The 20,477-nt window shown below is 52.6% G+C and overlaps 2 protein-coding genes across 9 annotated transcripts in view; one reads left to right on the top strand and one right to left on the bottom strand.

Moving 5' to 3' along the window:
• Positions 1–3,454: 3,454 nt before the first annotated feature.
• On the bottom strand, positions 3,455–9,108 carry LOC103819240 (translation initiation factor IF-2-like). The gene is made up of 3 exons (XM_050972752.1): positions 8,947–9,108; positions 6,840–8,799; positions 3,455–3,682 (listed from the first exon to the last, which is right to left on the bottom strand). The coding sequence occupies exons 1-2, from the start codon at positions 9,106–9,108 to the stop codon at positions 8,011–8,013; spliced, it is 951 nt and encodes a 316-aa protein (XP_050828709.1). The 3' UTR covers positions 3,455–3,682; positions 6,840–8,010.
• Positions 9,109–9,150: 42 nt separating this feature from the next.
• The window catches only part of BCL11A (BCL11 transcription factor A), a 75,036-nt gene continuing 63,709 nt past the window's right edge, over positions 9,151–20,477 (top strand). For 4 of the 8 annotated variants that reach the window (XM_050972039.1, XM_050972034.1, XM_030235859.2 and 1 more), the window contains exons 1-2: positions 9,151–9,726; positions 15,380–15,709. In XM_050972039.1, coding sequence (XP_050827996.1) covers positions 9,672–9,726; positions 15,380–15,709 — 385 coding nt within the window. In that variant the 5' untranslated portion in view covers positions 9,151–9,671. Of the gene's footprint in view, positions 9,727–10,556; positions 10,955–15,379; positions 15,710–20,477 lie in introns of those variants that run through there. The other 4 variants (XM_050972037.1, XM_050972033.1, XM_050972035.1 and 1 more) reach the window with 4 other exon arrangements.

A 20,477-nucleotide genomic window follows, 5' to 3' on the forward strand; every position in this document is an offset into this window, starting at 1 on the left:
CACAGATTTTCCTGAGCAGGTCTGCCACGCCACTCAGGGCTGAGCCAGTCCTTTTCCTACTCCATGCCTAGGAGCACCTCTCAGGCGATGCGATGGAGGCACGAAAATCTTCCTCTTCTAACTCCAGACAGGCGACCTCGAACTGCCGGCACCTCTCAGGGCGGAGGAGCAGCACTCAGACACCCCTTGCCGAAGAAATGCCCAAGCAGAAGAGCCCAGGGGCACCCCGAGGAAGCCGTGTGGGGCTGGCTGGCAGGGCTGGGGAAGCCGTGGGGCTCGGGGAGCGCCGTCCTTGCCCCGAGCGGGGCCCCGCGGGACGCGGAGCGGCCGCCGCGCCCCCCGGATGCCCCCGCGGCGGCGGTGCCGCTTCCCAAGGCGGAACCAGCGAAACCAGTTATCTGGCAGCAATTTGCATATTGATGGTGCCTCCTGCAGTTCTCCCTGATTGCTTTGCAGGAAGGAAAGGTAACAGGAAAATACTGAGCCCCCCTCTCCAAAGTGGCGAAGAGGCTTCTACGTGCACGGGGGCTTTGATGGAAGAGTAAAGCCTGGTAAAGCCCATGGCGGGGAATTTGTTTGCCAAACTGATTTTTGTCTTAGGATTTGAAAGCATTGTGTGTTTCTTTTCTGTTTTTTTTTTTAAGTTCTGAGGCTGAAAATGTGAGGTACCGTGCTAGAGACGAGCACTGCTCACTTCAGGGAAAAGTAATTAGTAAAGTAATCGTCATATTCACTGAATGCGTATGTCTAAGGAGGAGGCGATCCTGGGAGATTGGGAAAGGCATTGAACAGACACTTTAAAAGTGCAGTGCCACGGTACAGGTATGTTTTAGTCCCTCTCATAAGCAATGTACAGATGTGCAGTGTGGCACTGAATGTAAGAGCTAAGAGAGAACAGTTTCACTTTTATTGGCCCTGCGTGCAGTGGCTGCCTAGGACACACCTCTTGTGAGGCTCTTCTGGCCTTCCTCGCAGGAATGGCCTCGGCTGTGTCCTTGCACGTCCCTGAGTGTTCAGACCCTTCATTTCTGGGCAGCACCAAGCAGGGTGCCAGGAGCCCGCAGCTCATCTCACCCCCGGGCTGAGGGGCTGCTCAGTGCTGTTCAGCAGGAGGTGGCAGGGGGTCCCATCTGCTCTGTCCCATTGCTGCAGCCACATCTAGAGCAAGCTTCTCCCCACAGACCGGTGCTCTCATGGCCTGGATTTACCCTGTGGATATCTCTGGCACCCAGGCGTCTGAGGGAGGTGTGTGTCGGCACAGACAGTGCACGGAGCTCTCTCTCCATGTGTTTACATCCACTTGTCTCTCTCTCCCCAGGCTCTCAGATGCTGTGAAACTAAATAGGATAGGGCAAATTACAGTCTAAATTGTGAATACGTTAATTTCAGTATGGTAATATCAAACATTGTACTTATTTCTGATTTCTGTATTTAATTTCCCCTGCTTTTTTAAATGCTGGGGAATAGTTGCTCAGTGAACAATAGCATTAGTACAATAACTCCCCCCAACCCCTGCATTCATACTTAATGCACATCAGCTTTCTATGTAATGCCATACAATATACTTGCACGTTATTTTAATTGAGTGAAATCTTATTCATACTGGTGGGAGAAGGCATTCTTTTCACTGCAGCCAGGATTCATACTGCAATGACAGAATTATGTGTGCTGACAGTAACAAAGGGTGGCAAAACTATCCAAACTGCTCAAAGAAGTGGGCTCTTATCACAGGTTATTCACCAGCACTCCTGCTCCCCCTCAGTGCTGTGTCTTTCTGTGCAGCTTTGGGCTATAAAATAATTTATTCTTCTGACTACAGAGAGCTGCATTAAAATATCATTGTAAGCATTTTAACAATTAAGCTGAAATTTTGCGTAGAATAAATATGGCAGAGGAGAAAACCCACAGTAAAGCTGTCCTTATTTTTAAGCACAGAGAAAGGACTCTGCTCTCTCAACTATTAATTATTTTTCATCTAGAAAAGATCCTCACACAAACTATGTCATGTTCTGCAAAGCAGGCACATTTCTTCTTGGCTGGAGCTAAAAGCAAAACCTAAATGTCACCTGAAATAGTAATATAAAATGAATATAGAGAATGATGATTGTGTATGTTAAATTTCAGTTCAATGCATCCTACGTGACTGAAAGTTGAAGCTCTAAAAAGCAATGTGAGTTATTTACAGAAGATGTTAAGACACCAATCTAACAGCATGCTTGAGTACATGCTTACCTTAAGCATGTAAGTACAGCTGATGTGCCCAAAGATAAATATGTGCTTAAGAATTTTGCAGTACCCAAGGCCAAGCAGCTTCCTCTGGCAGGGGCTATATCAAGCAGAGTTAGAGGAGGAAAATCCTTTTTTATTGCACTGTCCTTTCTACTGTCCCTCACACCAAGTGTGCTAGGAAGGAGGGACTGTTCAGCAGCAGATAAGTAAACAACTAAATCTTTCTTCATCTTGTGTAGCCAAACTAATTTCTCAATACAAGTAATTTCTTTTCGATTGCTGATGTCGAGTTCCTCAGATTAGCGAGTTATTTTTGTTATTCTAGTTTTTAAAATTGATTTGAGGCATAGCTGGATTTCTATTTCAAGACAAAATGTTTGCTTTTCCCTGCTGCCACATGCAGAGTAGGGCTTTCCAGATTTCCTCATTGGGAGAGTTTGATCCCCTTGGATGTAATCTTGCACAGAAGTGCACTTACCAGCTCAAGTCAGGACAGGAATTTCAGCAGCTGTTTGTGTCAATGACCTGCCCTCCTACTGCTCATGGGCTTGGACACAGGGACCCTGCTTGGGATCTCAGCAGTGTCTCCAAAGGACCAGCCTGTGCCATCATGGGCTCCTGAGAGGCAAGACAGGTCGGGGGGGGTTGGATGTGTGGGATATCTTGCCCAGGAGCACCTGGCTTCTCACAGAGCCCTGTTTTGGAAAGGCTCCCACAGGACACAGCCCTGTGGAGTGAGAGCCCCAGGCTGCAGCCAGGCTTGGTCAAAACTCTTCCTGACACAGATGGAGATGCTGCTCTTGAGCTCAGGTGTCCCTGCTCCTTAACTGTGTGGGGAGGGGGGCATGGAAACTCTGGGGTCCAGCTCTGGGAGAGCAATGCACTCACAGCTCTGTGGCTCCTCTTTCTGGCCCTGGGCTGGGCTTTGTTTGCTGTAGGGCCAAGGAAAATCTCGAGTCTGCATCTAAGCTAAACATGCAGTCTTTGTCTTAGTGTGATTTGAGGTGATAAAAACTGACTTTTGCAAGTTTAAAGCTAGGGAAAAGTAGGGAGCATTTATCAGCAAATTCCTCTGTATCACAAACCAATACTTAAACTCAGGCTCAATATTTAAAGCTGAGTGGCTCATCCCTTTCTAAGTGATGCCAGCACACAGGTAGGACTCATTTCCACACATTTCTGGGGGGAAGATAAAGCCCAGGAAGATTAAAAGATTCCAAGAGACTGTTAGCAAAGATATTTATTTATGTTCTCTTTATCTTACACATTTAGCACCCTCTTTGGAGATAACTAAAGTGTCATTTCTTGTTCCTGGCCTCTTCTCAGTGTGTGGGTCAGGGTGGCAGGTGTGCCCTGGGAAATCCTCAGGGTAGCTGCAGATTTACCTGGGGTATCCATACATATTCCATTGAGTAGGGAGCTTCAGAAGAACTAGAAGTACCAAATTCATACCCTAGATGTCAGCAAAAGAAAAAAACATTAAAACCCATTAAAAATCATTTTATGAAAGTCTGTGAATCAAGCAATGGGTTAGCCAATTATTCATAAGATAATTCCCTATATGGACTGACAGTTGGAGTCCCAAGTTTCAGCTCAATCAAATTTACACAGCCCAAGTTATAACCTCTTCAGGATGGGGATTGTAACAGGAGCACTGACAGACCATAACTACTGTGCCTCTTCAGTCACAAAAGCTCAGCTACCTCACTCGTGCCGTGGCTGCTGGTGCTGCAATAATTAAGACTGTGTGGATTTGCATTATAGGTCAGGTTCTGGGAGGTTTTAAATGCACATAGTTTAAATCACGTTGGCTTGAAATGCAGCATAGAAACGCTCAGGGGCAGGTCACGTGCTTACTTATAAAGACATATAAATATTAAACCTACAATATGACAACTAAGTAAGTAGTGCAAACTAAACCCAGTTTGGCTGAAATGAAATAAAAAAAAAAGAGATTTTTAGTAATGCCTTCCTCTGCCTGCCCACACACGGGCAAAACTCTTTGTGTTCTTCAAGGGAGGGTTTTTGCCACTTCAAAGTCTGTTCCCTGAGCACTTAGTGCCATTTATTTCCCAGTGATCCCCAGAAAGCGCAGTCAAGGTTCAGGGCTCCGTCGTGCTAGGTGCTGTGCAAGCAGGGGCAGGCTGAAATCCCAGGCCTCGCTGAACAACCCGTGGAAAAAAAGTCTCCCCAAGTTCAGGGTTTTATTCCAGGTCCTGCCTAGGGCGAGCCGATAACGAAATCTTTCTGTCACCTGGCGCTCAGATGTCTGTGATCCTGCACGGACTCGCTGCTCCGTGTGCTGTGCCTGCTAGTAGGAGCTTGCAAAATCAGAGTTTATTTTGAGCCTTTATTAAAAAAGGGAAAAAAAAAAAAAAAAAAAAAAGGGAAGAAAAGGCAAAGCAGCACGCCCAAGAAGTTTCTCCTGCGGGAATACCAAAGCATGGACTATTTCTAGAAGGTGCAAGCGCTCTGCTCATTCAGGGGAGTCAGCCTGGTGTGATAAGAGTTCCACCCACGGTGCCTCCGCCCCACTGAGGCGATCGAGGCGCGGTGGGAAAGCGCCCCGCGCGATCCGCCCTTATATAACGCAGCCCAGCGCCCGGGAACTGGCAGAGCTCGGGAATTTGTGCTTGGTCCTCATGTTCTCTAGTGCTGGCAAGTGAGATTCCTGCTCCCAGTGAGTGAGTGAGTGACAGCTGGAGCTTCGAAGCAGGAACGTTTGCCCACCAAAGTTGCTGAAGTCGCCTGCTGCCAAGTCTGTCACTGAAGCAGCAGATAGGCAGGGACAGCAGGATGACACAGGCATGAACTGTGCCACGCTCCTTTGCACCTTCAGGTCCCAGCCCTGGGTGCCTGCCTGTGAGATGGAGGAAGGCCACACTTCTCAGTGTTGGTTTTATGTCCCCTCCTACAGCAACCTCTAAGAATCTCAGATGCCCGACTGTAGGGAGGACCATGCTGTGTCTCAGGCAGAGGGCTGAGGTATGAGGAAAGGGACGGACAACTTTTGGCAGATTTAAACCTTAGACTGATTCTTACAGCATGAATATTCTCACCTGGGCATCTTGTCCTGCTGCTGCAGGTTCCTGCCATTGCTGTGGGACAGGGATGGCTGCCCACCTCTGCTCTCAGTTGCCCCAGGACATGAGCTGGTGTCTGTCTCAGGGCTCTGTTCATGTGGGACAGCCTGAGGTTGGACAGGCACTCAGATAATGAGACAGACCCTTCCCTGAGGTTAGCTTCCCCTTGGAGGCAGCCTGAAACCCATCATGGCTCTGATTTCAGCGTGTACCTCAGAATTTGCTGAGGTGTAGGGCCACATTTCCTCCAGCTGACTTTGCTCTGGGGCTAGGAGTCCATAGCCAAGGAGCAGCTGATAACATGGCCAGGGTGACAGCAGCTCCCAGCGCTGCAGCACGACGGCGAGGCATGCCCTGCACCTGGGACAAAGGGCTGTGCAGGGGCAGGAGGGGACACAAGTTTGTGCCAGGGCACAGAACGTGATCACTGGGTCATCTTCTGTGCTGGCCTGGGTTTGTTTTCACCTGCCCTTCCAACCTGCCAGGGTTTCTAGGTGTTAGCAGTCAGCACTTGGGCATTTCCCTCTGTGTTCCCCTGCTGCTTGCAGTGGGTTTGTTAGCACAACCCAGCCAGGGAAGAGCGTGCAGGAGGTGCAGACAGGGCTGGAGATGCTCGGCGTGTCCCAGAGGTGCTGGGAGGGTGGAAGCAGAGATGCAGGAGGTGCAGCCTGTGGGGTGCAGCGATGGGGTGCATCCCCCTCGCTGCACAGCTCTCCCGGGGCGCTCCCAGACCCAGCCGTGCCCTCTGGCCCTGTCTCTGCTGAGGCAGCTCAGCCCCTGCCCCCGGACGCCAGGGCTGACCCTGCTGCCATCACCAGCCCCCCCGGCAGCGCCGGGGCCATCCCAGCCCCCTTTCCCAGCCCAGGGCACCGGCGGGGACCCGGCGGGGGTGCCGTGTCTCGGGGGGCTCAGCCCGCATCCCTGCCCACAGTGCCCAGCGCTGGGCTGAGGCTGTAGCAAACTCCCTGGCAGGAGCTGTTTGTTGACCACATTCACGTTCAGAGCCCTGAAGCTAAAAGCACTTTACACCATAAAATAAAAGCACTGTCTTTTTTTCTAAAAGGTTACGTCTGGAGGCCACGCTGCTCATACTTCATACAGAAAACTACTGAAAGGGCTATGAAATCCTCTATGATTTACACTCCCTCTCAGTGCATTAGGATATAGATCTACTCGACTCTAAAAATACTGTGGAGTTTCTAACCGACGTGAATATATGTGCATTATTTCAGAAAGTCTGTTAGAAAACTTGTCAACACATTATAAAGCATAAACCAGGGCTTGGCCATTAAATACAGAGATTAGAGACAAAGTGTATACGGCAGGAAGTACCCAGAAAAGTCCCTCCATTCAAAAAAAAGTCTATTAGCTAAAAGTTTACACACAATCTACACCAAAAGGTTTAGAGCGAGACCGTGGACCGCAATTACAAGGCATAAATGGAATCAGTAGGGGCTTTACAGTCCCCAGCGCAGTTAACTGGGCTGCCAGAAAATAATTTTAATATTGTCATAATTTATTACCCACCGAAAGCCACATCAAGGATTGTAAATACAGTCACTTTGTGTCCACGACTGCTCGTTAAACAGCCTCGTTCCCTTCCCCTAAAAATACAATGAAATAAAAACCCACCTGCATTATTAATCTGCGGTCATGCCGTGTTAAAAATGTCTTCTCACTCCTTTTCTTTCTTGAGGTTTGTTATCTCCCTCCAATCACATGACAATGCGAAGCGCGGTGGGGTGGGGTGGGGGGGTACAGGAACGAGGGGGAGCCAGCACTTTTGCGATCAAATGCTAATATTAATAATTATCCAGCCAGGATGAAATATTATTTTTAAGGCAGCGAGTTTCCATTTAAATCGAGGCATTTTTACGGTGCTGGAATTAAGGGCATGCTGATGGTAAGAACATCCTCGCTGCCATTCATGAAAGCATCTGTAAAATTAGCTCCTGACTGTAGGTTTTGAGATGCGATCTGGGAAGTCACCTCTGGAATCTCAAACGCGGCACGATAATGAAACAGATTTAGTTGTCACCAAGTGCTTAATTTGCTATGATTTTTAGAAAAGAAAATCAATGAACGATGCCTGTGATTGGGAATAAGCACAGGTAGGTGTTCTGATGCAGGTTGGCTTTAGAGAGCGTAATGAATTGTAATTCAGAGGAGTGTTAACTGCGAACCGCAGAACCTTTCAGGGGTAATAAAGTCATTACTTTTTACATTGCAGCCACCTTCAAAAGCTTTATACGTGCCATTAGATATAAATCAAGCCCCATATATATATCTACATCTCCGGTTCAGACACACGCCCGCGTTTCGCGCAGGGACATGTGCACGCCTGGCACAGCCAGCCCTGCGAGCGGCGTGAGCCCGGGAGCCGCCGCTGGTGTCACCTGCGGCTGGGTCGCTCCGCCACGTCCCGCAATCCGCTCCCGCAGCCCCCCCGTCAGCCGCGGGGCGCATCCCCGTGCCGGCGGATAAAGGAGAGGAGCGGGGGCCGGGGGGGGCCGAGCGGCGGCGGGCGGAGCCGGGGGGCGGCTGGCGGGAAGCTGAAACCATCCCACGGCGGAGCGGCTCGGCCCCGGCCCCCGACAGCCCCGCCGGGGCGCGCTCGGGCTCGCCCCGCCAACAGGTCACCGCCGAGCCCCGGCCCCGCCGCCCCTCGCTGCCCCGGCTCTGCCCGGCCACGTCTCCCTTAGGGCGGCGGGCTCCTCGTCCCCCGGCGCTCCGTTCCGGCTGTCCGCCGCCGTCCCGGGCACGGGTAGCCCCTCGCACTCCCTTCGCAGCCGCACTTTGCTCCGCACACCCGTTCGCCTCCAGAGCTTATTTCTACCGCAACCTGATCCCTCCCGGCGCCGGCAGCGTCCGCCTCGCTCCGGGTCCTTTCGGCGAAGTTGCAGCCGCTGCCGCCGCCGCATCCTCCCAACTCCAGCCACTTCTCGGTGCCTCCTGCCGCCTCGCCTCCCCCTCTCTCCCGCCCTCCCCCGTTGCCAGCCCGCTGCCCGCGCCTCCCCGCCGCCGGCAGCCCCGCGTTTCGCTTTCGTTCAGAGCCCGTGGCTGCGGGCAGGGTTAGGGGCGCCGCCGGGGGACGAAGGGGGGCTCCGGGGCTGGCGGGCGCGGGCAGCCGGCGGGAAAGCCGCGAGGTCCCGCCGCCCTCCGCTCCCCCCGCGCCCGGCTCCTGCGGCTTCTCCTCCCCTGCCTGCCGCTTCCTCGCCCGCCAAACTCCGCTCGCTGCTCCCCCGCCCGCCCCGGGGCAAGGGCCGCCGCTCGCCGCCGAAGTTTCCCGCGGCCCGGCCCGAGCCCCCTCCGCCCCTCGGCTCCCCGCGGGCCCGCCGCCGCCGCCGTCCCCCGGGGACGGGCCGCAGCTCCCGGGAGGAGGGGACTCGGCGGCTTCGAGGAGGATGGGGGGGGGAGCGGCGAGCGGGGAAGCCGGGAGCCGGATGCCCCCCCCCTCCCCCGCTTGCTTTTTGGGTGGTCTCCGGTCCTACCTGGCTTCCCCCAGCTCCCCCACCTCCTCAGCACAGCCCGCGGCCAGCCTGCCCCGCAGCCCTCTCTGCCCGGCTCTGGCTTCACCGATGTGTTTGCTTTTCCAGCGGGGGTGTGCGTGCGAGAGCTGCCGCTGCCTGCCTGCCTGCTCGCTTTCTCCCGCTCCTTTTCCTCCCTTCCCTCTCTCCGTGTGCGTGTTCAATTTCCCCCCCTCGCCCCTCTCCGGGGTCCCCTCTTGCACCCGCTCCTCGGCGGCCACTCGCGGCTCCGGCCGCCGCCCCCTCCGCCCCCGGCCCCTCGGCTCCATTCGGCAGCGTGCGCCGGGCGGCCGGTGCACCCCCCCCGCCGCGCCCCCTCCCCTCTCCCCCCTGCGATCACTGTCCATTGGCTTGTCCTGCTCTCTTTTTCATGTCCAGCCCCTGATGAGTGTCCATTGGTGTTGCCTTCGCCTTCCCTCCTCCCCTCTCCCCGGCTTGCCCTGCCCATGTTTTGTATGTCTCTGTCCATCCAGGCTCCTGACGTTCAAGTTCGCAGGGACGTCACGTCCGCACTTGAACTTGCAGCTCAGGGGGGCTTTTGCCATTTTTTTCATCTCTCTCTCTCCTTCTCTCTCTCCCTCTCTCTCTCTCCCTCTCCCTCTCTCTCTTTTTTTTCCTTGCACAAAAAAAAAAAAAAAAAAAAAAAAAAAAAAAGCCATGACTGCTATCCCACAATTCATCTTCCCTGCGCCATCTTTGTATTATTTCTAATTTATTTTGGATGTCAAAAGACATTGATGAAGATATTTTCTCTGGAGTCTCCTTCCTCTCTAACCCGTCTCTCCCGATGTGAACCGAGCGACTCACAAGCCACCGAAGCCACCAACCCACCATGTCGCGCCGCAAGCAAGGCAAACCCCAGCACTTAAGCAAACGGGAATTTTCACGTAAGTAACCCGGAGAGCAATTTATTTAATTTCCCCTTCACGGATTTAATTTTTAATTCGAGCGAGAGCAGGGGAAAAAAAAATTAAAAGTGAGAGGGAGTGAGCGAGTAGGGGAAAAAATGAACTCGGCGCCGGCTCGGGATTCTCGGCATTCCGGGTAATTTCTCCCTCTCTAATTTAATCACCTTGATGACTTTTCTTCTCTTTCTGCCCGTGCCCCTCGCCCTCCGGCGCGCACTCCGCTGCCCCGCTCCGCGCTCGCCTCTCGCCTCCCGCTCTCCGCGCTCTTTGGCGGCAAGAGCGGCAGCTCTCGCCCGGCACCGGGAGAGGCGCGGGCGAGGTGCAGGGCTGCCGGGGGCACAGCCGGCCGAAAGTGGGAAGAAATTCCTGCGGGAGCGGCGGGCTGGACGCCGGACACCGCGGTGGCCGGGCGGGCAGGATGTGCTGGCTAGCGGAGCGCGGAGAAAGTCCGGCGGCCGGAGCCCCCCGGGCTGCCGGCGGGCTCGCCCCCTCGCCCCGTGGCGCCCTCCCGGGGGGGCCACAGCCGAGCCCAGCCGGGCCGCCTCCCTTTTGTTTCCGCCGCGGGGCGCGGGGTGGCCGTCCCGCCGCTCCCCGCCGCCCCGGGCCGGCGCCGTGCGGGGCTCCGCCGCCCCGACCTCGCCCCGCGCCCGCCCCGCCGCCGCTCCGGCTGGGGCTGGGGCGGGGGACGGCACCGGGCGGCGAGGGAGCCGAGCCGAGCCGCGCCGCGCCGGCTGGGATTCCCTCTCGCCCTCGCCTCGCGTTCTCCCGCTCGCTTACTATTTTTTGGAAGATTTTCAAAAAAAAAAAAAAAAAGTGGAAGTGGATTTTGATTGGGAAAAATCTCGTGTCTGAATGTTTACAAGCACCGCGTGTGCGGGGAGCCTCCTGCCAACAAACACAGGCGAGAGCGAGCCCGGGCTGAGCACACACGCGCGCTCACACACACGCACACACGCACACACACACACACACACTCGCACCCTCACACCCGCGAACGGCCCTTTCTCGCCGCCGCATTTCAACCCCAAACCAAACCCGCTCTCCCCGGGAGAGAAAAAACAAACCCCGAGCCCCACCACACCGTTCGCAACAAAAACTCTCCGGCTCCCTCCGTCCCTCCCTCCAGCCGCCACCACACACACCAGGGCTAGATGCAAGATAAGAGGGAGCGCTCTTTGCACAACAAAAGGCAACTCGAGCTGGAAAGGTTTGGGGCGAGGGGGGTGGGAAGGAAGGGAGAAAAAAAAAATCCTCTTTTCCTCGGGGTGAGCCTGGGGGAAGGGGAAATGCTGCATGCTTTTCCTCACTCCTTTCCCCCCCTTTTCTTTATTTCTTCCTTTCTCTCTCTCCCATTACTCCCGGCGGGTTTTGTTCCCTCCCAGGGATGGCAGAAAACCCAGGGCCGTTTCTTCCTGCCAGCCATCCCCGGCTCCCTCGGCCCTTCGCAAAGCCCCCCAAACTTTCCGCCGCGATTTCTCTTCCCCCACGGCCGCCCAGACGTTGCAGCCAGGTTCGCACATGGAGCGAAGGAAGCGGTGCTGGCTCTTTGCAAGCGGCCGCTCCGCCGCGGGCAGGGCCGGCCGGGGGCTCTGCCTGCCCAAAGTTTGCCCTAAAACCTGGGGTGTGTCGGGGGCTCAGCCCCTCCCCCCGCCGTCTCTTTCCCCCCTTACTTTTCGGGGAGCCTTTTTTTTTTTTTTTCGGTTTTTAATTTTTTTTTTAAATTGCCTGGCTAGAGATGGGGTGCAGCATCACTGGTGTATGGGGATGGGCCCCCCCTGGAAACGGGGGGTGCACGGGGGGTGCTTTTCCCGAGCAGCCGTGGAAGTGGAGTGCGGGGAACGGGGATCGCGACGGGAGCGGAAGAGGGGGCGGGGGGCTCCGGCTGGGCCCCCGTGGCGGCGGCGGCGGCGGGCGGGATCCCCGCGGCTGCTCCTGGCCGGGCGGCCCCGGGCGGGCGCGGAGTGCGCGCACGTGCGGGGCGGGAGCGGCGGCCGGGACGGGCCCGGGGGTCCCTGCGGCGAGAGCCGCCCCGGTCGTGGGGAGGGGGCGTGGGTGGGCCGGGAGCTGGGGGGGAAAGGGAGGCCGGGCCGGGGGAGCGGCGCGCCGGGGATGCGGCGGCGGGGCCGGGGCCGGGGCGGCGGAGGCGGCGGGCGGGATCCGTGCCCGCTTCGGTCGCTAGGAGGCACAGCGAGATCAAACAACCGGGCAGCCCCGCGAACTTGAACCTGGCCGGCTCCTCCGCTGCCTGCCGGCCGGCGGGAGGGGGAGGGCGCCCAGCTCCCTCCCCTCCACCCCCCCCACGCCCCCCCTCCCTCTTCTTTGTTCTTAATTTTGCGCGGAGTTTGCTTGCTCCGGGAGGTAGAGGGGGATGCTCGCCTTCCCCCTCCCCGGGTTTCCCCTCCCTCCCCATAACGTGCTGGCGGCTCCCATTGTACCCCCAAGTCTCCCTCTCCTCGCACCGCACGATCCGAAGACACAAACTTGGGATTAAACAGCCCTTCTCCATCCTTCCCACGGTACGGTGCGAGAAAATGCCCCGGCAGCGCATCCGCATTGCCCCGCGGGCATTTCTCCTCACCGCGCTGTGGCACCCCCCTCCCCGCCCCATCACCCCCAGTACCTCCTTTCTCCCGGCACTCCAAAATCCATCCCTCTTTTGCCGGTGCGGTTGTTTTGGTGGCTGGGAACGGGGGGAAAAGGGGGGAGTAGGAGGGCGAAGGGGGAAAGCTGAAAAGACATGTTGGTGGAAGGGCAATTTGCATGAAAAATAGAGACGGATGATTAGGGACCCAGGCAGGGAATTTTGATTGCCCCAGAATTAAAAGATGCATCCTGCAAATCGGAGGCAAGACCAGGTGAAATGTATTCTGGTGCTTTCTTTGTAATCCCGGTATTTTATATCATGTTCTAAAAGTAGCAGTAATAATAAAAACCATATTTTTTTGCTGGCTCTGCCTCCATCAGGAGCCAAATGTTTTGCAGCGAACACAGTGCCAGCCGTATTTCATACATTAGTATATAATTCTTGTTAATTAGCAATAATTTACATTAAGAGCATAGAAAATGTTGAGGTTACAGGTTTTATATCTGTACATTTGATCATCTTGTTATTTTCAAGAACTTTGCCTCCTATAAAATTAATTAGGTGAAATGTGGAGGTGTAATCAGCAACCTCTGAATTACCACTTCATTTCCTGGTTTTGATTGTAAATCAGCCCAGTCCGTACAGACTTTTAGCAAAGTCTATTTTTGTTCGGTGCCACTTTTAACTGTCTGGTGTCGAAGCAGCGGGTTACCTTCCCCTGCTAAATAATAGTGACAGCGTCAGAAAGGAATCAGGCCGCGGGAAAACATTATAATTGAGTAATGATTATGCAGAGCTCCTCGCTAAGCCAGTTGCAAGGGGAGCACGGGTGGTTTTGTGTCTCTTTGCTGCGGAGGGTCGGTGAGCTCGAAGTTAGAGTCGCAAAATACCTTTGTCTGCGGCGGGCAGCGAGCTGCCGGTGGAATTAGTCCTGCAATAATTTACTCCCTCGGTCCGAACGCAAGGAACGGGGCTTGGGGGAGAACAACGCCGTGCCCGGCAATCCCGCAGAAACACCCTGCTCCTCTGGCGGCTTCCCGAGGAGCAGCGTGAGACGCACGTTGTGCCTCCTCTCCTGTCGGTCTGGAAGTTTAGAAGAAAGCCCCAGCGATTAAGACATTGTTTTTATTAATACGAATGTAACCTTCATATTCCTGTGGTTGACCTTACGTTAAATTAGAAGTAGTACTAGAGGCAAGAAATGATGGACTGGATCCCTGTGTCCTAGTTGGAGCTGAGGTACGGCGAGGTAGCGTGCTCTTTCAATATTATTTTACGCAGCACAACTGGGAGCTACTCCAGATCTTCCTCCTCAATATTCAGCCTAGGTAGGGTTGAAATAAATTTAACCTGAGTTCACTGGATTTTTGCACTTTATCAAAATCAGTTCCAATATTGCGCAGTCAAATTAAAATCTATTTTTTGATTCTCTGTGGCTTTAAGTTCATTAAATGTGAAATTGGCAGCCAGCTAAAGAAGGTCAGGCTGATTAACTGTTTAGGAGTTGTATTCTGTCTCTCTGGCGTTACCTGGCAGTGTTTTGAGGTGGGTTGTATTTGTAGTACCCTCTCCTGCTGCTCGCTGCTGTTAGCGTGCATGTTGTGCTGTGCACACAGAGGAACACCAACACGCTGCTGCTCCTATTTATTTTTTCCCCCCCTCGTGAAAGGCGATGGCGGTGGAGACTGCACACAGATTGCCAAGGTATTTTTCTGCAAATGTAACGTAAAAAAAAAAAAAAAAAAAAAAAAAAAGCCAACAGAAAAGAGAGCCCCTAGTCTGCCTTGTTAGAGCATCCACTGACGATTCTGTGAGCAGAAATAGCCTCATAATGAAGCTTTTTGGAGCTCATTCAGAAAATTTGTCAACTTTGACAACATTAGGCAAGGTATTTTGAGTTTAAAGAAGGCGCTTCTCACTGTTGCGAGGAAATGTGGCAGTTGCTTGGCCAGGCTGATTTTTAGATGCTGAAGGCCATGAGTGCTAACATGTTTAAGATAATTTAGGTATTCCCTTATTTCAGGATTAAAAAACGCTAAATGACTGATCACCTTATTTCCTTAAGTACTAAAAAATACCCCATCCAGCTAATATCTCTGAGTGGGCTTGGTGGTGAATTTGCTGTTTATTTGGATCCTGAGGAGTAGCTCAGAAGTGAGCGGTGCCTCCCCCAACCCCGCAGGCGTTTCTGCTGCACTTGCTTTTTATCATTTCAGTTTTCTGCCACAGAATACTTATTTATTTATTTGCCTCACACCCTCCCCCTTCCCCCACTGCCCCCCCACTTGGTGTACAACTACTGCCTTTAGGATTTTTTTAAATTGGAAGCCGCAAACGGGCCGATGGGGACAGTGACACAAATCCATGCGCTTACGTCTGCACGTGTGTTCTGAGGGCTGGATGTGCCTGGGTGTGTGTGCCCATGCAGGCTGGCTCTCTCCCCCTTCTCTTTTACACACACGCACACGTTACCTGCACGGCCTGTGCAGGGAGTGTGCAGTGTCTGTGTGTGTGTGTTGAAACACCTTCTGTCTGCGCTGCATTTCTGAATTTTAGAGACTGGGTCTTGTCTGGCTGGTGGAAGATACACACCCATGTGTGTGAGACTGTGTGCAGTGCTTTTAGCCCTGAATTCATGTACATAAATAATACATTCAGCAATAAAACACCACATTCCCTTCTTGCTGTAGTACCACAAGAGTTTCCCAGTGTATTCTCTCAGCCTATCCATTTAATTTTAGCACCGAATCGTTCAAGGAGTCAGAAATGTGCCCTCGTGTAGGAGCACGGAGACAGTTGCGGAGCTCTCCCTCTGAGTTCTGCGTGCCACGGCTGCTCCTGCAAAATCTCTTCCCTGTAACTGTTGAATCCCTGTCCTCGGTGCCGTGCTGACAGCCGTGTGTTGCATGGGTTTGGCTGGGGGGGAGCGGGCGGACTCTAGAGCGGGGTGTAATATTCATGAAGAGGGGGCCCGGCGCGTTCCTCCCCCCGCGCCCGCTGCCTTTCCCGGGAGCTCTAACCGTTCTCCTTTTGTTTCTCAAACTGCAGCCGAACCTCTTGAAGCCATTCTCACTGATGACGAACCTGAACATGGCACATTGGGAGCTCCGGAAGGGGACCACGACCTCCTCACTTGTGGCCAGTGTCAGATGAACTTTCCGTTGGGGGACATTCTTATTTTTATTGAGCACAAACGGAAACAATGCAATGGCAGTCTCTGCCTAGAGAAGGCTGTGGATAAGCCACCTTCACCCTCACCAAGTGAGCTGAAAAAAGCATCCAATCCCGTGGAGGTTGGCATCCAGGTTACGCCAGAGGATGACGATTGTTTATCAACGTCATCTAGAGGAATTTGCCCTAAACAGGAACACATAGCAGGTAAATTAAAGCAAGGAGAAGTGTTTGCGAGTTTATTTCTGTTCCAGCTGCAGCGCAGCGTGCCGGCAGTGGTGCGCTGCCGTGCCTGTGCGTTCTGTGGGGGCCGGGGTGCCCGCGCCCTCCCTGCCTCGGGTTAGCGGTGTCGGGAGCAACAGGCACGTGCCGTGCCAGCCGGTGTTTCTGGCCGTATTGTTTGAGGCCGCTCTCGTGATTTGCCTGCATTGTAGTCGCCGTCTCCCGGTGTCTCGCCTGCCGGAGCGCCGCGGGAGGAGGGTTCCGAGGCTGCCGCGCGAGAAGGCGAGGAGCTTTTTGAGTCTTTGGCAAAGTCAGGGGTGAAAGAGTTAACGGAGCATCCGCCAGCCTTGGTTCCATATTGGCTGTCAGCGTATGGACTGTAATTAAACGCAGCCCCATGGCAAAGTGACACCACCGACCTTGACTTTAAGATGCCATTTTCGACTGGCCAGGCCAGAGTAGAGAGGGCAGTTGCTGAAGCGCACAGACATGCTTATTCGAAAAGTTTAAGGGCATGTTGGAAATTTCAAAAGGTTGGTTTGACAGGAAAGGCTGCTCTCTGCAGCCTGCCTCCTCAGCCAAATGATAAATGCTTCGCTGTGCTCTCTCTTGTCTCTGATGTGGTTTTGACAGATGTATCTTGATTTTGTTTGCGGTTTACACAACCACATGTCAGCCGTACAAATGTCCAAGGCAGAGTTCTGTTTTGTGCAACAAACAATATGAAATGTAATTTAAAAAAAGAAAAAGGGGTAAATAATTCCATTTCATGGCGTAATTTTTTTTTCTTTTTATAAAATCAGAAAGCCATTGGCCATGCAGATATTTTCACAAATGAGGTTAAAAAAATAAAAGTGTACCATGTAAAAGAAAATCCCAGAGCCCTGGGAGTGTAACAAGACACGCTCTGCTTTTAAAACCCTACTAGTAAACAAAAGTACTGCCCATCTGCAGCGAGTGTTTCAGATCACTTCAAACCACGGCAACGCTGCCAGTCGAAAAAGGCGAGACCGCAGCCTATCAACCCCAATGAATGCCTGAACCAGTTACAAACTCCCCCTCCAGTGATGTTTGGGATATGGCACTGCCTGTGCCTCTCTTTGGGGACCCACAGGACCGCTTGGGGTTGTCGGAGGCGCAGTACATCATCACATGATGTGCTGGAGCTTGTCTGGGGCTCGCTTTGGCCACAAAGTTAAACCATAATAGGGCAGTAGGCGCTGGGAGGTTCAGCTGGATCCTCCCGCAGCCTTCCCTGGCCTCCAAGACGGCCGCCAAACTGTGCTGGAGAGCTGCAGTTTTGGAGGTTTTGTGGTGGCAGCAGATCCTATCGGTGCATGGGTGTCTGTCTGTGTGCAGAGCCATGTGCGTGCACACGCAGACGTCATGTGAACAAGTGTGTGCTGTTTCTGCAGGGTAATCGGTCTTTCCTTGAGATGTGAATATCTCTACATTTAGGAGGAGGCACAGGCTCAGCTACTGCTAAGCTGTATTTTGAGTGAGACTTAAGCCCCCCCCAGTAATTCCCCATACTGCACTTCCCAGACTCAGATATTAAAGGTGAGGTTTCTTTCCCAGAGTGGAAGAGGGCAGTGCCCATTTCCATGTGCTGCCTGCGATCTGACGGAAAGCCAGCAGAAGTGTAGGGCGTGATTAATGAAGCAGGAGCCTGGCGGAAGGGATTTGTAGTCTTCCAAGCTCTGGAGCCATACTAAATCACCAAATATGGAGGAGCGGTGGTATGATGTAACGCTGTATTTACGTACGGCGCGGCTCCGCTCAAAAGACAAAACACAGTATCTGTCAAGCAAGAATTAAACATGCTGTCGTCTGTGGTCCCAGCTCGGTCCCTGGGCTGGAGGGATGGCCATGCCGAGGAGCTCTGCAGGAGGGGAACCTCTGCTGAGGTTTTGCTCTGGCACTCACTTGGTGCAGGAGGCTCAGCGAGCCAAGTGTGGCTTTGGCGTGGCGCAGGTGACGCGAAGCGAGGAGGATTTGGGCTGGCGCGCCGTCACGGGGCCGTTAATGCAGAAAGGGCTGTGGTTTTACCTGGCTGCAAATGCTTCCCTGAGCAGAGGCAGTGGCTGAGGATGGGGGCACAGTGGCAGGGCCTGATCCTGCTCGCTTGTACACGTAGGTGGGATTGACTGGGAGCAGGCTTGGCGCCGTGCGGGAGGGTCCACAGAGCAAGCCGTGAGTGTGTCCTGAGTAGGGATGGAGTTGTGGTTCTCAGGACTCTTCTGCCCCAAGGCTGTGGAGCTCAGCCATGCCTATACCAGTGGGAGGTCCAAGATCACAGGCTCTCTGCACCTCCTTGGCTGGGCTGGAGCTGAGCAAGGCTAGGGTCCCTTGGTTCTTCCTGTTGGTTGGAAGCGCAGCCTGGCTTTAGGAAAGACCCAGGAGTTACGGGGTCTTGCACTGCTCCTCCCTTTCTTGTTTTCATCTCCTTTTCAGTTGGATGCAGTTGGAGTTCAGCTCCCTTGTGTCACAAAGAAGTGTGGGGATAGCTGGAGGGACCCATTGCTCGTAGCCAGTAGTTTGAGGAGTCCGGCAGTCAAATTTCCAGTGAAGGTCTTGGAGCCTGAACTGTGAAGTTCAGCTTCAGGAAGGCCCCTGCAAAGAACCTCAAACTCTTCCAATTCAGCTATTTATGTCTGATTTCTGTGCAAGAATGCAAAATGCAAGATTTGAGAGTGTAATTAAGGGGGAAAAAAAAAAGATAAAGGCTACCTTTGGAAAAATACACAGAAGTTGGGGAAGTGATTCTTGCTGCTAAGAGACCATAAAATACATATTTTGTAGTAATATAAAAATGTTGTAAATTAGTTTTGAGGATGAAAGAAGTGTTCCAGGTTAGGCCTGGTTACAGAGGTGCTGTGGGTGAGCTCTGGGTGCAGTTTTTTCCCTGCCTGCAGTTTTCTGGTCAGTAAGTTGGGGTGTTACAGTAAAAGAGAAGCGTAAGTAATGGTTAAAGATCTAGCGACTCATTCAAATGCAGGGAGAAATGTCTGTTTTAACTGTCCTTAAGCTGCTCTTTATCTTGCCATTTTCCAGAGACAGGGATGAGGACAGGAGCTTATATGTGTGTGTGCAACCTGTGCAGCAGCTGTGGGATCCATACAGGTGCAGGCATGTGTCCATACCTGGCTCTTCCATGTGGGTGTCTGCCTGTGCACAGCTCTGCCTTGCTATAAAATTTTGAGTGATGCTGATCCAGCGCTGGAGCTGAAATGCCATAAATTTAACTGAAAATTAATAGGATATGTTGTGTGGGTCCAACGAGGCAGCTTTCATCAATATGTATGTCAAAGCCTCACCACCAGATACCGGCAGCCCGTGATTTGCAGCGAGGGCGACGGCAGGGCTTTAGTTATCCGCTCTCGTATTTTACAATAGGGGGAAATATTAACTGAAGTATCTGGAGATCAGTGCACGTGAAATCGCTGCTCACTTATTGAAAAGGCTGAGGAAATATTTATCGCCCGCCCGTGTCAGGTTTTGGCGGTTTGTTTGTTGGATGTGTGAATCTGAGGGAATTAATGAGAGGTTGGGTTTTGGGTGAAGAAGGATCTTAAATGTGACTTGGATGCAGTTGGGGGAACACTTTGGAGCGCTGCTGCGAATCCCCCCCTGTATGATGCCGAGCGTGGATCCGTGGATGCTCTATTTACTGTACAAAGAGGGGAGGAGGAGGGGAGGTCATTTTTACTGCTCGAATCCCATATTCTCAAGCTGCTTGTGACATTCAAATTAAACACGTGGGAAAATAATGTAAGAAATCCCTCTGTCTGCTGCAGCCGGGGGAAGGTGAACATCATTTGGTACTGAATTTGAGACTGAGTATTATTTGATTATTACAGTTCTGGGGAAGTAATGTCTTTAGGCAGAATTTTTTTGGGGCTGTTGCTAGTAGTTGCCATTATAACTCTGTAGGTTGTGATTGTCGAGTCCTTGTTTTGTTTTGTTCTGGAGACAAAAAAATACTGCTGTCTGCACTGAATAGTTAGCATTGCATCTGGACAATAAGATGAAAGCTTAAAAATAGAGGGGAGGGGGGGAAAGAAGGAATACAAGAATATGGGAAGATTTTGAAGTCAAATTCTATCTGCTTTCCCCATACAAAGAAAGAGAGAGAGCAGGCTGGGTAAAATACTGCAGACAGGAAAAAATAGTGAGGGTGCTACCCAAAGGCTCCTGCTCCTGAGATTTGGAGCGCTGCGTACAAGCTGTATTTGTAAATAAGACAGAGAAAGGTTGTGAACCGGCAGCTTGGCTGTTTTGTCAAAGTACAATGTCAGAGAAACTCTTTCTAAGACAAATTGTAAATAGAAGTGTCACGATGATTGCATGATTGAGCTCTAGAAGTGTCTTGCAATTGTTGGCATTGTCAGAAGACTTTTGAAAGCTTAATTAAAGGCGGTGGCCTGTGCGGCTGTGAAATTTACTTCTCGGGGGGGAAAAATGTAAAAAATGTAGGGGATCAAAAAGTTGCTGTAATGCTGCTTGTGCAGGGATACAGAGAAGAGTCAATAGTTTCCCTGCTTTCCCCGTTGCCTTTTATAAATAACGTTTTTTGAAGAAGCAAGCACGTGACACCAATATCATCCTTTGTACGAGGTAAAGATTGTGTTAGTTTTCCTATTCCCTGCTGTTCCAGACAGTTAATGTAAAAATGGCCCTTTATTGGAAACACAAATACGAGTTCACTCGAAGCACAGAATCAGGGTAGAAAGTTTTCCTCTGCCTCTGCCTT

Source organism: Serinus canaria, chromosome 3 (assembly GCF_022539315.1).
Source record: "Serinus canaria isolate serCan28SL12 chromosome 3, serCan2020, whole genome shotgun sequence".
Taxonomy (NCBI): Eukaryota; Metazoa; Chordata; class Aves; order Passeriformes; family Fringillidae; genus Serinus; species Serinus canaria.

Bases quoted from the DNA above. Each gene is read 5' to 3' on its own strand.
- LOC103819240 (XM_050972752.1), bottom strand. From the start codon at position 9,108: ATGGAGCCGAGGGGCCGGGGGCGGAGGGGGCGGCGGCCGGAGCCGCGA. The intron at 8,800-8,946 runs GCAGGCAGGCAG...GAAGCCAGGTAG, and splicing joins GAGCGGGAGAAAGCGAGCAG to GACCGGAGACCACCCAAAAA.